General features: G+C 43.4%; 1 protein-coding gene across 2 annotated transcripts; it reads right to left on the reverse strand.

Moving 5' to 3' along the window:
* Positions 1 to 576: 576 nt before the first annotated feature.
* Positions 577 to 13,317, reverse strand: FCGR1A (Fc gamma receptor Ia). 2 transcript variants are annotated; one of them, XM_053655860.1, is made up of 6 exons: positions 13,244 to 13,317; positions 12,815 to 12,835; positions 11,818 to 12,072; positions 5,206 to 5,460; positions 3,756 to 4,040; positions 577 to 2,934 (listed from the first exon to the last, which is right to left on the reverse strand). In XM_053655860.1, exons 1-6 carry the CDS (start codon positions 13,272 to 13,274, stop codon positions 2,648 to 2,650), a joined length of 1,134 nt encoding a protein of 377 aa, XP_053511835.1. In that variant the 5' UTR covers positions 13,275 to 13,317; the 3' UTR covers positions 577 to 2,647. The 2 variants fall into 2 exon arrangements, with proteins under 2 accessions (XP_053511835.1, XP_037022773.2); XM_037166878.2 differs by having other exon boundaries at positions 11,818 to 12,075.
* Between the last annotated feature and the right edge of the window lie 1,500 nt (positions 13,318 to 14,817).

A 14,817-nucleotide genomic window follows, 5' to 3' on the forward strand; every position in this document is an offset into this window, starting at 1 on the left:
CGTAACCGGCCTGAGCACTCAGAGAGGCAAGCTCATTTCACTGCCTCTCAGAAGTAGTTTTTGTAATTTAATTTATTTAAATTATTTTATTGTTCAATTACAGTTGTCTGCATCTTCCCCCCACTCCCCCCACCCCAGCCAAACCCACTTCCCTTACTTGCTTTCACCCTTCCCCTTGGTTTTGTCTGTGTGTCCTTTATAGTAGTTCCTGAAAACCCTTCTCCCCACTGTCCCCTCCTCCCCTCTGGTTACTGTCAGATTGTTCTTAATTTCAATGTCTCTGGTGAATGTTTGCTTTTCTGTTTTGTTGATTAGGTTCCATTTAAAGGTGAGATCATATGGTATTTGTCTTTCACCACCTGGCTCATTTTTTTAAATATATTTTATTGATTATGCTATTACAGTTGTCCCATTTTCCCTCCTTCACTCCCCTCCACCCTGCACACCCCCTCCCACCCATATTCCCCCCCTTCAGTTCATGTCCATGTGTCATACATACAAGTTCTTTAGCTTCTACATTTCCCATACTACTCTTACCCTCCCCCTGTCTATTTTCTTCCTACCATCTATGCTACTTATTCTCTGTACCTTTCCCCCCTCTCTCCCCCTCCCGCTCCCTGGTTGCTAAACCTCCATGTGATCTCCATTTCTGTGGTTCTGTTCCTGTTCTAGTTTGCTTGGTTTGTTTTTGTTTTTGCTTTAGGTGTGGTTGTTAATAATCATGAGTTTGCTGTCATTTTACTGTATATATTTTTTCTTAGGTAAGTCCCTTTAACATTTCATATAATAAGGGCTTGGTGATGAATACCTTTAATGTGACCTTATCCAAGAAGCACTTTATCTGCCCTTCCATTCTAAATGAAAGCTTTGCTGGATAGAGCAATCTTGGGTGTAGGTCCTTGCCTTTATGACTTGGAATATTTCTTTCTAGCCCCTTCTTGCCTGCAAGGTCTCTTGATAAATCAGCTGACAGTCTTATGGCCACTCCTTTGTAGGTAACTGCCTCCTTATCTCTTGCTGCTTCTAGGATTCTCTCCTTCATTTTAATCTTGGGTAATGTAATTATGATGTGCTTTGGTGTGTTCCTCCTTGGGTCCAACTTCTTTGGGACTCTGAGCTTCCTGGACTTCCTGGAAGTCTATTTCCTTGGGCAGATTGGGGAACTTCTCCTTTATTATTTGTTCAAGTAAGTTTTCCACTTGTTGCTGTTCTTCTTCTCCTTCTGGTATCCCTATAATTCAGATGTTGGAACATTTAAAGATGTCCTGGAGGTTCCTAAGCCTCCCTTCATTTTTTTGAATTCTTGTTTCTTCATTCTTTTCTGATTGGATGTTTCTTTTTTTCTTCTGGTCCGCACCATTAATTTAAGTTCCAGTTTCCTTCCCATCACTATTGGTTCCCTGTACATTTTATTTCACTTAGCATAGCCTTTATTTTTTCATCTAATTTGCAACCAAATTCAACCAATTCTGTGAGCATCCTGATCACCAGTGTTTTGAACTGTGGATCTGATAGATTGGCTATCTCTTTGTCACTTAGTTGTATTTTTTATGGAGCTTTGATCTGTTCTTTTGTTTGGGCCATTTTTTTTTTCAGCTCACCTGCTACATATAAGGGGCAGAGCCTTAAGTGTTCACCAGGGCGGGGCAACCCACAACGCTGGGTTGTGACGCTATATGTGGAGGAGGGGTCTGAGAGGGAGCAGTGCTGTTTGCTTTTCTCTCTGCCAGTTTTCAATCACCTCCCCCACTACCCAGAGTTAAATTGGTCCCTGCTGGTGCTGGTTCCCAGGTGGGTTGGCTTGTGTATATTCTAGGACCCTGTGGGTCTCTCCAACAAACTCTCCCGTGAGGCTTGGAGTGTCTCCTACTGCCACCTCCACCCCCACAGTGGTTTGAGGCTTTATTTCTCTGTGCTGGGACCCCGGGTTGCGAGGTTTGTCCCGCTCCCCCTTTATTTCATCTGGTTTATCTGCGTGCGAGTGTGGGACCACGTGCTTTACCAGCTGCTGCATTGCTATGAGTCCTCTTGGTCCTGGCCTTCCACCTCTGCCCCTCCTACTGGTCTGGATGAATGTTTTTTCTTTACTTCCTTCGTTGTCGGACTTCCTTACAGTTGGATTTTCTGTCAGGTCTGGTTTTTGGTTTTTAAATTGTTGTTGTCCTTCTTTTGGTTGTGTGAGGAGGCACAGTATGTCTACCTATGCCTCCATCTTGGCTGGAAGTCACCTCTCAAAAGTTATTTGTATGGTAGTTTTCCTTCTTTTTGTTCTATACTATTTATCCCCTCTTGTACCCTCACAACCTGTCTCTCTCACTTTGTCTCTGTCTTAATCTCTTGTATATATACACACACTTACCTTTTTACCCTTTCCCCAGAAATATTGCTCAAGATACCCAATAGGATAATCAGGTTAGACTTGATTTTCAAGTCTTTAAAGATTGCTTTGGAGGAGGTCTCGCATCAAATCATCTCTAATAAAACTTCCAAGTTTTGCTCCATTGAAGTCAGCTCATTCATTTGCTTTATTTAAGAGTTGGTCGGATGCCATGGCACTCACAATCTTGGCGTCCCTCACCTTTTGGATGTTTATGCCCCGTGCTCATGGAAAGGAAGGTGCAGGGCCTGTCTTGACTCACGAGCACCCTCAGAGCTGTTTCTCCTGGTCCCCCTTCTCCTGGGGCTTCTGGGGCGTCTCCTGCAGCTGTTTTTGTTCCTGACATTTCAGTTCTTCTTCTAAACATCTATCTTTTTGACAGAAGGACATGACCTTCTTCCCATGACTAGAGTCCACAGGAATTTCTAAAATCCACTTTTTCTTTCTCTGCAGTTTCTTATATATTATCACACAGAAAATGGTGTTTACCAAAAATATTATTCCCAGTACCAGATGCAGCAGGACATGAAACCACTCAGGAGCTGGTGACTGGAGCCCTGTGAGAGAAAATGAGAGAGAAGAAATGCTGTTCAGACACCAGGGGCATCTGACTGGGTTATGTGTGGAAGAAACGGTTGACTGAGACCTGCCAGCCACTCCTGTCCCCAGTGGAGACGGCAGTGATTTCAGGGGGCAGGAAGCAGCTGTAGGCGGCTCCGGGTGGGCCCTGTGGTATATGGACAAGGGGCCGGCTCCTCAGAAGACCTTCACTGCCAGGGCCCTGTTGCTGGACTTTCTCCCTAGTTTCATAGACAACTGCTATTTCTACTTGAAATATACTTGAAATGAATGTGAACTGACGATGAACTCTTTTTTTCCCATGGAGTTTTTTGTTCTGGAGCTCACAGTCCTGTCACCTCAGCCAGATACAGACACCTGGGCAGGTATTCGTGTGCAGCTCTGAAAATCCTCACCTCACCAGCCTGCCACATGAGGTCCTTGATAATAATAGATAATAGATATGTATTGATATCATGATCACATGATAATAGATAAGGACTCAGTATATTGCTGATTAGGTTGTTGGTGAGAGAGAAGGGGCAGAGGGAGGGATAAGAAGAAGAGACAGAGAAAGAGAGAGAGAGAATGGAAAATATAGGAGAAAAAAGAGGGAAGGACAAAAACAAGGACATAGATAGAGAAAGGAAAGGAAATAAGAGGAAAAGAAAGAAAATGTGATGGAGATTAGTGAAGCTGTGAATCAAGAGCAGAAAGTCCTGTTCATAGCGTTTTCCTGTCCAAGCCATGAACAGACCACAGTCCGATTGGCACAAAGGGAACATCTTCTCTTGTGCTGGTCGGTTCCCATCATTCTCACCAAGCACTTGAAGCTCCAGCTCGGGGCTGCGCTTGATGACATCTCCATCTTCTGTGGTGGCCTCACACCAGTAGAACCCGGCATCTTCTCTCCCAGCAGCTCGGATCTGGTAGTCAGAGGATTCGGTCCTGCTCGCCAGGGTCTGATTTGCCACGTAGAAGGAGAAGTAAAGTTGCACAAGAGGGCTGTGAGGGAGCAACCTCGTTTCACAGCTCAGGTTGACCGGACTGCCCTCCAGCAGGGGGAGTGAGGAGGATGCTCTCAGCACTGGGGCTGGAAACAGCTCTAAAGAAAAAGTTGACAATTGCCTGCTTCAGAGTTAAGGTTCATTTTTACGGAAGACATACTTCCCCCACCGCTTTGGGAACCTTTCTCCACCGAGTGTATCCATAAAATACAATTTTTTCCACTTCCAGCAGAGAGGCACTCTTAGAGTTTCCTCTTAGATACAGTTACCAGCTTGCTCATAGCCTCCTGGGGAGAATCCTCTACACAGTTCATGCTGCCCTGAATAACCATGATATTCGTTATACAACCGTGCCTTTGGGTAATGTTTGGCCAGCAGTGTATACACCCACACCCTAGCCAGTTCAGCGTCTCATTACTTGTGTTCCTGCCTCAAAAGATAATCTGGGACAATACTTTCTTTCCCATAGGAATTAACTACTTTTTTCAGATAGAAAAAAGCTGCTCGGGGTTATGAGTACTGAGATGAAGTCCATGGAAGAGTCACGACAAAGGCCATGTGCAACTGGGACAGAGGAAGCTGCTCAGACGGCAGACGTTCAGGAAGCAGCGCAACCAGAGAGGTTGCATCTCCCTGGAGAGATGGACAGAAAGTATAACCAAGCCCTAATGTCTTCCTGGCCTCCGTTTCCAGCAGGCGAATCCCACCTTTTGGCCTCTCTGGGCCACAGGGGAAAAAGAGGAGTTGTCTTAGGCCACATATTAAATACACAAACACTAATGAAAAACCAATGATCAAAAATAGGGCCGTGCATAGTTTTCACTATATCTGCCACTGCAGATAAGCAAAAAAGTCCTCGTGTGTGGCCTGCGGGCTGCAGGTTGGACACACCTGCTGTGGAGCTTTTATGAGATTCCCTGGGTTATTTTCTACCTACTCGAGTGACTCTTTATTTCATGCAAATAAAATAAAATGGATCCTCCTTGATGAAATGGATCCTCACTATGCCCTGGCCTTAAAATTAACTCCTGAGTTTATTTACAGGGCGCCACAGTATTCTGGGAAGAGCAACAGACTGGGACCCAGAGAACCTCCGTTCTGGTCCTCCCTGACCCCCACCTCCGCTCACCCCTGGCCACTGGTCGTATTGTGACCTTCAAGAAGGCAGGTTCTCAGTTTCTTCATTTGCTAATTGAAGCAATCATTTATGATGGCTTCACTGGTCCTTCAAGCTACAGTTCTATGACTATTCAGATACAATACCTTTAACAGTGATATTTACTCCTGCTGATGTGAAGCGAGGCCTTCCGTACAAGCCCGAGCAGTGGTAGATGCCATTGTGACTCACGCTGGTTTTCGAAATGGTAAATTCAGGATTCCAAGGAGAAAACTTAAAGGTCTTGCCATTGTGGTAGAAAAGTATCTTGTATATCAGCTTGTTCTTCCATCCATGACATCTCAAGGCCAGAGGTTTCCCTTCTGTGACAACTCTGCTAGAGACCTGCAGTAGTAGCCAATCTGGAAAATGGGGGCCCAAAATGCTGTATACAGTGGCACAGGTACCCTTAAGGAAGTCAGACACTGGGGGCTTTGTCTTTCTCCTTGAACACCCCACCCTAGAGCTCTGCTGAATCTGAGGCCTATCTCCCACTCCTCAAATCTCCTTAGCTTTGCCCGGAAGAAAAGTAACCTTTACCAGAAAAGCCCTGAGCACAGCCCCTTCTTGTCTTCCCTTACTTGATCTTAGAGGTTGGTTGGGACAACAGTTTTAACATGTGTGGTAGGCAGTATTCTAAGATGACCCCAGTAAGTCACACCCTTGTCTGATCCCCTTCCAGCCACCAGAATATGATGGGCGGGATGTCCTCCCATGACGTTGTTACATTAAATGAGACTCGGCGTTAGCTGTCCAACTGAGTCTCCTGGTGGCCTTGAAGACGTGAGCTGAAGTGCCATGAGACGGCCTGTGACAGAGGCGTGCGGCAGGGGGCCTCCAGCTGACAGCCCACAAACAGGCAGAGACTTCAGCCTTACAGCCACAAGGGGCTGGAGTCTGCCAGCGACCCTGTGAGCTTGGAAGACTCACAGGAAGGACCACAGCCCAGCAAGCACCCTGATGGCAGCCTCAGCAGAGTACCCGTCCAATGGCAAGATAATTAATGTATGTTGTTTGAAGCTAAGTCGGTGGTAATTTGTTACACAGCAATAAAAAACTGATATACTCAACTCCTGACTAATTTGTTCATAGGATCACATATACTAAGGCAAACACACATGGCAAACATATCCAGACATATTTATGCTTCTAAATGAATAGAAATACATATGTGCAGATCAGTGATATAGCTGGTAACAACAAGCTCCAAGTCAAATGGGCCCCCACTTTGGATGGGCACCTCTACACATAACTAAAAATGCTTCTTTTTCCCTACCCTGGGCAGTTGGTTTGGCTAAATGAGCATGAGGTTCTGAGAGGACAGAAGCAAAGAAGAGACAGTAGCGCTTCTTCCCCCCCTGGAGCTCACGTAAGGGGGAAGGCAGGCATTCCGGCGCTGTGCATAACACGGGTTTCAGCCTTGGATGCTGCACGCTTTCCTCCCTAGTCCTGTTCTCCACCAAGAGGTGCTCAAAGGCTGCACCGCCCCCACACGTCCACAAACACAGTGGGGAATTTCAAAAAACTTCCCTCCGAAACCGTCCAAAATGCTGGTGATGATTCCAACCCTGGCGATCATTGGGGTGACAGATGCCGCAGCCAGATCGCCCTCACATCCATAATTCCCATACTTTCCAAATGCACACCTAACAGTTTTACAAATTGAACACATACCACACCACAAAAGCAGTTTTCCACAAATATCAGGGAACCATACCATATTTAACAGAAATTCTGATCGGAATGCCAAAGACACTTTCAGAGAAAACACTTTCTCTAAAAGTAGAAATCAATGACGAGGAAAAAAACCATGCTCCAAAACCACTTCTAAATAAATCACGAGTAAAAGAAAGACAGAAATTTATAAATAAAATTAAAAATATTTAGCCTTAAAAGATAAGAGTATTATATATCAAACATTGGCTTTTAGCAGACATTAATTTTCTACTAAAAAATCGTTCTCCCTGTCTTTAATTATCACCTTGGAGTAAGGTAGAGACACTCATTTTAAACCACAGGACTGGGACTTGGGTCCATGGACCAGCTGTATTTTCTTGGTCTCAGCACACACAGACAAACCGAAGTGACCGGGAGCTAGTGTAACTGCCACTGAAGCCTCCATGGCTGACTGACCGTGGCAAACATCTTTAAATACAGTACAGAGAACATCAACCAAAAACCTTGATGTAGTGTACTGTAGTAAAATTAAAAACTTTTGCTTGTTGAAAAAGAAAACAACATATTCAGATAACAAAAAGCCAGGCCACAGAGTAGAAGGTATTTACTACACTTGAACAAGGACTCATATCCAGGATGTATTAAGAGCTCCTACAAGTCAATATGGAAGAGGCAGAAAAACAATTTTTAAAAATTGCCAAAAAATCTAGGCAGGTACTTTACAAAAGAGGATATCCAAGTAAATAATAAATGTAAAAAAATACTCAGTATCATTAGCCACGAGGGAAATGCAGGTGAAAACCGTAGTGTGATGTTACTGCACATGCCTCTGAATGGCTACAGCGAAAACTACAGGAAACACCCGCTGTTGTTGCTGAGGGGCAACCACAACTCTCACACCGAGAGTGTGACATGCGTGCTGGCCACTGTGGAAAACTAAAGCTGAATATATATGCATTTTGTGCCCCAGCAATTCCACTCGTAGGCGATTCCAACAGACACATGCACCTACCGACAGACACATGCACCTACCGACAGGCACAGGGAGTCCCCAGTGAGTGTCTACAGAGACCCAAACTGCAAACAACCCAACAACAGTCCAATAAAATGGACAAATATGGAATATTATACCGTGATGAGAACTGCAACTTTACAACATCTATAAATCTTACAATCGATGTGAGTAAAGGAAGCCAGACACGAAGAGCAGATACTATACTGTACTATATCCATTTATATGAAGTTAAAAAACAGGTGAAAACATGGTGTTGGAAGTCAGTGTGGAGGCGGTGACTAGAAATGGGCTGGAGGGAGAGTCTGTGACTCTGGGAACATTTATTTATCTGGGTGTAATTTACTTTGTGAAAATTCACTGATGTGTACACTTCAGGTTTATTGTATGTTATACTTCAATAAAATTCACATTAAAATACCATGTAAAAATATATAATTGTTGACTTGGGAAGGATATAGCTGCCAAGAAGGACTCCTTAGGGTTAATTGGGCTCAAATTCTTAATCGGACTCTAGGAGCCACTGCTTGCAGGGGCCGCTCCTGCACCCTGCATTTCAGGGGCAAGCCGCACAGACTGACTGCCGGCTTCCAGCTCTGTGTCCCTGCTGGCTAAGCCGACCTTTAGGGGGAGTTCCTGGAATCAGCTTTCAGCTAGTGGGCTCAGACCTGCCTCATCCAATTGGAACGGCTCAAACCACATAAAGCCTTGCATTAAAAGAGTTGTCAGCTCCCCTCACCTCTCTAGCATAGGAATTGAGTCCCGGAGGCCTAACAGACACAGGGTAAAGCTAGCATTTCCCCGACATTCCTAATGTTTCCTTAGCTAAAACACGTTTCCTCCTAGGAAACACGTTTCCTAGTCTACACAAATCTAATTCTGCTTCCAGGATGGATTCACTTTTGCATTGTCAATTACACAGAAGTTTTAGCTTAATGCTTTTGAATAACTAAATAATCTGTTTGAATGATTTTTCCCAAATAATGAAACATTTTGCCCTAAAGAGTATTGCAGTTTCCACCTATTGACGTAGAAACCTCTTACAGACTGAAGTAGATGGTAGGCTTTTTTCCTGCTTCTATTCATCAAAGTTTAATATGATAATAAAACAAAATAACAAAATAAATAAAATGAAATAAATAAAATGAAATACATTAAATAACTGTATAAAATGAAATTAATAAAATTAATAAAATAGAATAAAATAAACAAAATAAATATATTAAATGACTGTATGAAATGAAATAAATAATAATATAATAAAATAAATAAATAGAATGAAAGAAAATAAATAAAAATAAATAAGAAAATAAATAAAAATAAAAACTAATTGATTAAATAATATAAATAAAATAAAATAAGGACTTCCGCCAAGATGGAGGCATAGGTGGATGTGCAGTGCCTTCTCACACAACCAAGTTTAGAGACAACTAAATATTAGCAATAGAAAACACAGCCAGAACACAGAAAATTGAACTTTTCGGAAGTCCGTTAACAACAAATTCTTCAGCCTGACCGGTAAGGGGCGAAACCAGCGCTGGTGAAGCGGGGTTGCACAGGAAAACTCGGTCAGAAGGACTCAGGCGTGCGGAATCCAGGCGTGCGGAATCCAGGCGCAGGGTTGGACCTAGTGAGCGACTGAGCGAGCAACCAGGTGAGCGACCACAGGGGAGACAGCGGGGGAGCGGTGCTGCGTGTTGACTGTGGTCGCGCATTTGTGCGCAGGCGGACAGGCCAGGGAGTGGCGGTTGGACCGGGGCACAGCGGGTCCCTGCTGTGTGCGGCAGTGGAGGGCGCTGCCATTTCCCTGCTCTGACCCCACCTCCACACACAGCGTCATAACCCAGCGACTCTGAGTGGCCCGGCCCAGGTGAACCACCTAAGGCGCAGATCCTCACCAAGCTGTGTGAAACAGCAGAGGGGGTCGCCATTTCCCCGCTCTGACCACGCCCCCACATACAGCGTCACAACCCAGCGACCTGGGAGTCCAAGGCGCCCTCCTCACACTTAAAGGGCACGAACAGACCAAAAATGGCTCAAGAAAAGCTCAAAGCCCCGAAACCTATAAATCTAAGTGATGAAGAAATAGCAAAACGCTCAGATGCACAGTTTAAAACACTGGTGATCAGGATCCTCACAGAACTGGTTGATTATAGCCACAAATTAGACAAATATATGAAGGCGAAACTAATTGAAATGAATGGAACTGCACAGGACATCAATAGTGATGAAAAGGAAACTGGGACTCAAATCAATGGAGTGGACCAGAAGAAAGCAAATAATGGCCAAACAGAAAAGAGTCAAGAAGCAAGAATTCAAAGAAATGAGGAGAGTCTTAGGAACCTCCAGGACATCTTTAAACGCTCCAACATCCGAATTATAGGGGTACCAGAAGGGGGAAAGGCACAGCCACCAGTGGAAAACTTATTTGAACAAATAATAAAGGAGAATTTCCCCAATCTGGCAAAGGAAATAGACTTCCAGGAAATCCAGGAAGCTCAGAGAGTACCAAAGAAGTTGGACCCAAGAAGGAACACACCAAGGCACATCATCATTACATTAGCCAAGATTAAAATGAAGGAGAGAATCCTAGAAGCAGCAAGAGATAAGGGGACAGTCACCTACAAAGGAGTCCCCATCAGACTGTCAGCAGATTTCTCAAAAGAGACCTTACAGGCAAGAAGGGGCTGGAAAGAGGTATTCCAAGTCATGAAATCCAAAGACCTACAACCAAGATTGCTCTATCCAGCAAAACTTTCATTTAGAATGGAAGGACAGATAAAGTGCTTCTCAGATAAGATCAAATTCAAGGAGCTCATCATCACCAAGCCCTTATTATATGAAATGTTAAAGGGACTTATCTAAGAAAAGGAAGTTAAAGAAACATGAACAGTGAAAGGACAACAAACTCACAGTTATTAACAACCACACCTAAAACAAAAGCAAACTAAAAGGACAGCTAGATCAGGAGTGGAAACATAGAAATGAAGATCTCAAGGAGGGTTAGCAACAGGGGAGTGGGAGGAGGAGAAGGGGGGAGAAGGTACAGAAAATAAGTAGCATAGACAGTAGATAGAAAATAGAAGGGGGGGCAAGAATAGCATGGGAAATATAGAATCTAAAGGACTTGAGACACATGGTCATAAACTAAAGGGGGGGTAATGGTGGGGATGGGGGGTAGGGTGGAAGGGAATGAAAGGGGGAATAGAACAACTGTAACAGCATAATCAATAAAAAAAATAAATAAAATAAAATAAAATAATAAAATTTAAAAATAAATAAATAAAATAAAGTTTCACAATAATTCCATGTCCAGAATATTATCCTACAGATATACTGAAATGCGCCCCAGATAATATGTACGAAGATGTTTACTGTAGCAGCGCTTGTAAAGGCAAAGCATGGAAACACACTAGAAGCTTAGCAATCACGGTCAAATTGATTATAGCACAGCTATAAGGCAGACATTTGCAAGTATGGGGTAGATCTCTATTCATATAAAGAGACCTTCACAGTCTTTTAAGTGATAAAAGGTGTAGGATAGTATACAGAGTATTCTACCGACCACTTGTTTTAAAGTTTATATTATTAACAGTTTTGTTTCTGTGGAAGCTGTCTGCAGGGCTAGGTGTTTGGGATAGGAGGGAGACTTTATTGTTCATCATTGTCCATTTCTCCAAATTAGTATTATTTACTATGGGTGGGTATAACTTTTAAACAAAACTAGGTAACTTTGAATAATGACAAACTCCAAGGGTCTGAGTTTTACTCTAGATACCCTACTCACACCTGCCCCAGTCGAGTGTTTTGGGGACACAGTTTGAGGACTCTGATGTGATCTTTTGATGATCTTGACTTTATTGACCTGGCAGGCACACAGAGCTGAGACCCATACTCAGACAAATCAGTATACTCACACACACACACACACACACACACACACACACACACACACACCCGATGTCCAGAAAGGAAAAAACGCAAAGGAAGACCTTGCGAACTCCAGCTCTTGTCTCCATGCCGTACTTACCTCTGTGGACTTCCAGATGTATGGGGTCACTTGGCAGCAAGAGACCTGTCTGGCACCTGTATTCCCCAATGTCATTGACACTGGCGGCGATGATGCTGTAGGTGGGGGTCAAGGTCTGAATGGCTATGCCATTGAGAAACCACTGTGTAGAGCTGTCCCAAGGCAGGTGGGCTCCCTCACACCGTAATGTAACACTTTCCTCTGAAAATACACTGACCCACGGAGGCTGCAAAGTGAGCACTGACTTTGCAAGGTCTGCTGTGGGGAAAACGGGAACAAAAACAAGTGGCATAAAAGGAAAGGCTCTGAACAATAGGGAGGTTTTGTAGATAGCACTAGGGAAAAATGTATATTTAGATTAGGTTGAAAAATAAGCAAGAGAGAACCTACAAATCCAGCCATGAGGGATGTCCAGACCCAACTGCAGAGGCCTCTGTTCATGTTATGAAATCTGGGTGTTGCCGATTTGGGGTTCTAAAAATCCCCAATGAAATGGGATAAACAATGAAACAGGGTTTTAAACTACTGCAACTAGGTTGAAGTAGATTTGCTGTATTACCTTTGAGGGTTCATCTCGAGCCTTAATAAGCACCTGCACTGGAAATCAAGATTCAAACCCCTCCCTTTCTAACTGCCCAGTGTCTGCTTGATCCTCTCTGAGGAGAAAAAAAATTACTCAGCTTTCTTGTAAGGGGACTAGTGTGGAGGATACTGGAAACCCCAGCAGGGCTACTTATGCAGGTTTGCAATCCTTGTCCTTTCTTGCTATATAGGCATTAAGTGCAGAGGTCAAAACTCATTTAGTATATCTTAGAGAGAACCCTTAAAAACCAGGATTTTATCAAAATCACATTCTGAATATAGGGGAATTCATATAATTTACAAATTTTCCCCCTTTCTACCCTCTCCCTATACTGTCTTCTTTAGGAATATAAAATCTAGATTTTGGAAACAGGAGTGTGCTGGAGGAAGAGAAGTTGAGTTAGCCATTACTCACCTATTTGACCATCAACTGGAACTGTAAGCGACCAAACAATAGAGACATCATCAGTTTGTCCATGGAAGAAGAAAAGAAAGGGAGAATTAGGGAGATAGAACTAACATAGACTTTAAGGGGCCAGCTTAGGTCTCTTTAGTTTCTCTCTACCTCCTTTCCCAAAATCAGGTACTAATGGTATGGAAAAGCCTACAGGTGATGATTGATGGGACTTTATTATGACATGATGCTTTCAGGCTTAATGTTGCCTCAGAGTTTCCCTTCCCATCGTTTTGATAAAGTAAACACCAATAAACCATGGAAGCACTGATATGATCATTGTCTCCATACTCATGAGTTCTAGCCTAGGTTACCAAAGGAAGACAGAAAACCCTCAGTCCCCTTAGCCAGGGCCTGCCCCTTCTAGTGATCTCTCCAAGCCCAACTTACCCCAGAGGAGCAGAGCTGTTAAGAGCCACATGTTGTCCCCAAGGTGATGGCACCAGTGACATCTGCAACATGCAAGACATGGAAGAGAATCTGCTGAGGCATCTGGAGCCAAGATTAGGAAAGAGGAAGGAAATTGCCTCTTCTGACCATGTTTGTCCTGTTCCTTTTCTGGGAAATGCATCCAGAATTCTCGAAGCATGCGCTCCCCTTTCTCATACTGCTCAGCCTGTCTCCCCCAGTGAGAAACTCTGGGTTTGGGGTTTATGAAACTCTAAGAATCCAAGGGAAGGGCTAATGTTTTAGGACATTCTCTTCTGAATATTCCCCTTCTACCAACTACGTTTCTTTTGGGGCTAGAATAGGGCAAAGCCTCATTTTTTGAAACTGGTTAATCCCTGGCTAATCCCTCCAAAACTGGATCAACTGAAACCAGATTATTCTCCCTCAGCCTCTATGGGACGTGTGAGCAGTGACTCATCTGTAAGAGCTCCTCCAACATACACTAGCCTCTGTTCCTCTGGGAATACGTGCGAGATCGGTTTCCCATTTTCATTAAAAAAAAAAGCCATCTTTCCGAAAGACATTCTGAATTTGGAATGTTTGTCTTAGCTAAGTTTAAGGAAATTATATATTTAATGTAAATTCTATAGAGAAGAAAAGTAACTCATATAGAAGTGGAAATACCTGTAAGAAGGGAGATCAGAGTGTAGAAGGGAAGTTCTATGCTACCAAAGTGACTTGTTTCAGGAGGCAGAGTTGTTCAAATATAAAGAGGATTTTTTTTTTTTTTTGGTTATTTTGTTAAGAGAAAATAAATACGAAGCAGAAACTAGGATGAGTTCAGTGGGAGCAAAAGGGACTTAGGTAGCGATCTCACTGACAAGAGAGTTAAAAATGACAAATAACGTTGCAGATTGACTTGAGGGCCCCAGTTTCTCACCCCACCTTGAATCTACACTATCCGCACAGCCTTGTGGGAGGCTGCGGGCATTTGCCTGAGCCCGGGCTTTGGTTCATCCACGTGACTTTCACTGGCCAATGAAACCAATGGAATGTGGGTGGAAACAGCATGGTGCTAAGTCCAATCTAGACTTTAGGAAGCTTTCCATACAATTGTGCATCCTCACCTGTTTCCCTGATTGTTATGATAAGAACACGCTCTGGCTATTATGAGGCCGAGCTGCCCCAGCTTTCCTGCAATCTTCACGTGAGAAATAAATGCTTACTGCTGTGTCCCACTGAGATTTGGACATTTTTATAGAGAGATAGCTGACTGATACAAATGCAAAGCCAGGAAAGCGGGTGAGGAAGAACTCAGGATACTCTGGGAGAGACATGAGAAGCCTCGGCTGCTTGAAATTTACCTTTCAATTCTATATTTATAACTACGACACTATTTGGTTCTCAGAATTTTCCACTGCATGGATGCATTGTAATTTATTTTATCAACATTTCTTCATAGACATGCAGGTCATTTCTAATGTTTTATTGTTATGACCAGCATAATCTTGTACCTAGTTTTAAATGCTTCACTTATCTCTGTAGGACACAGTTCAAGAATCAGTATTGCTCAG

The sequence above is a fragment of the Artibeus jamaicensis genome, unplaced genomic scaffold, assembly GCF_021234435.1.
Source record: "Artibeus jamaicensis isolate MK-2021 breed Jamaican fruit bat unplaced genomic scaffold, CSHL_Jam_final scaffold_1689, whole genome shotgun sequence".
In the NCBI taxonomy this organism is placed as follows: Eukaryota; Metazoa; Chordata; class Mammalia; order Chiroptera; family Phyllostomidae; genus Artibeus; species Artibeus jamaicensis.

Excerpts from the sequence above, each read along its gene's own strand:
- FCGR1A (XM_037166878.2), bottom strand. The coding sequence starts at position 13,274 with ATGTGGCTCTTAACAGCTCTGCTCCTCTGGG. Across the intron at positions 12,836-13,243 it reads AACAGCTCTGCTCCTCTGGG|TTCCAGTTGATGGTCAAATA; the intron begins GTAAGTTGGGCT and ends GGTCGCTTACAG. Across the intron at positions 5,461-11,817 it reads ACATCTGGAAGTCCACAGAG|ATTGGCTACTACTGCAGGTC; the intron begins GTAAGTACGGCA and ends CCCATTTTCCAG.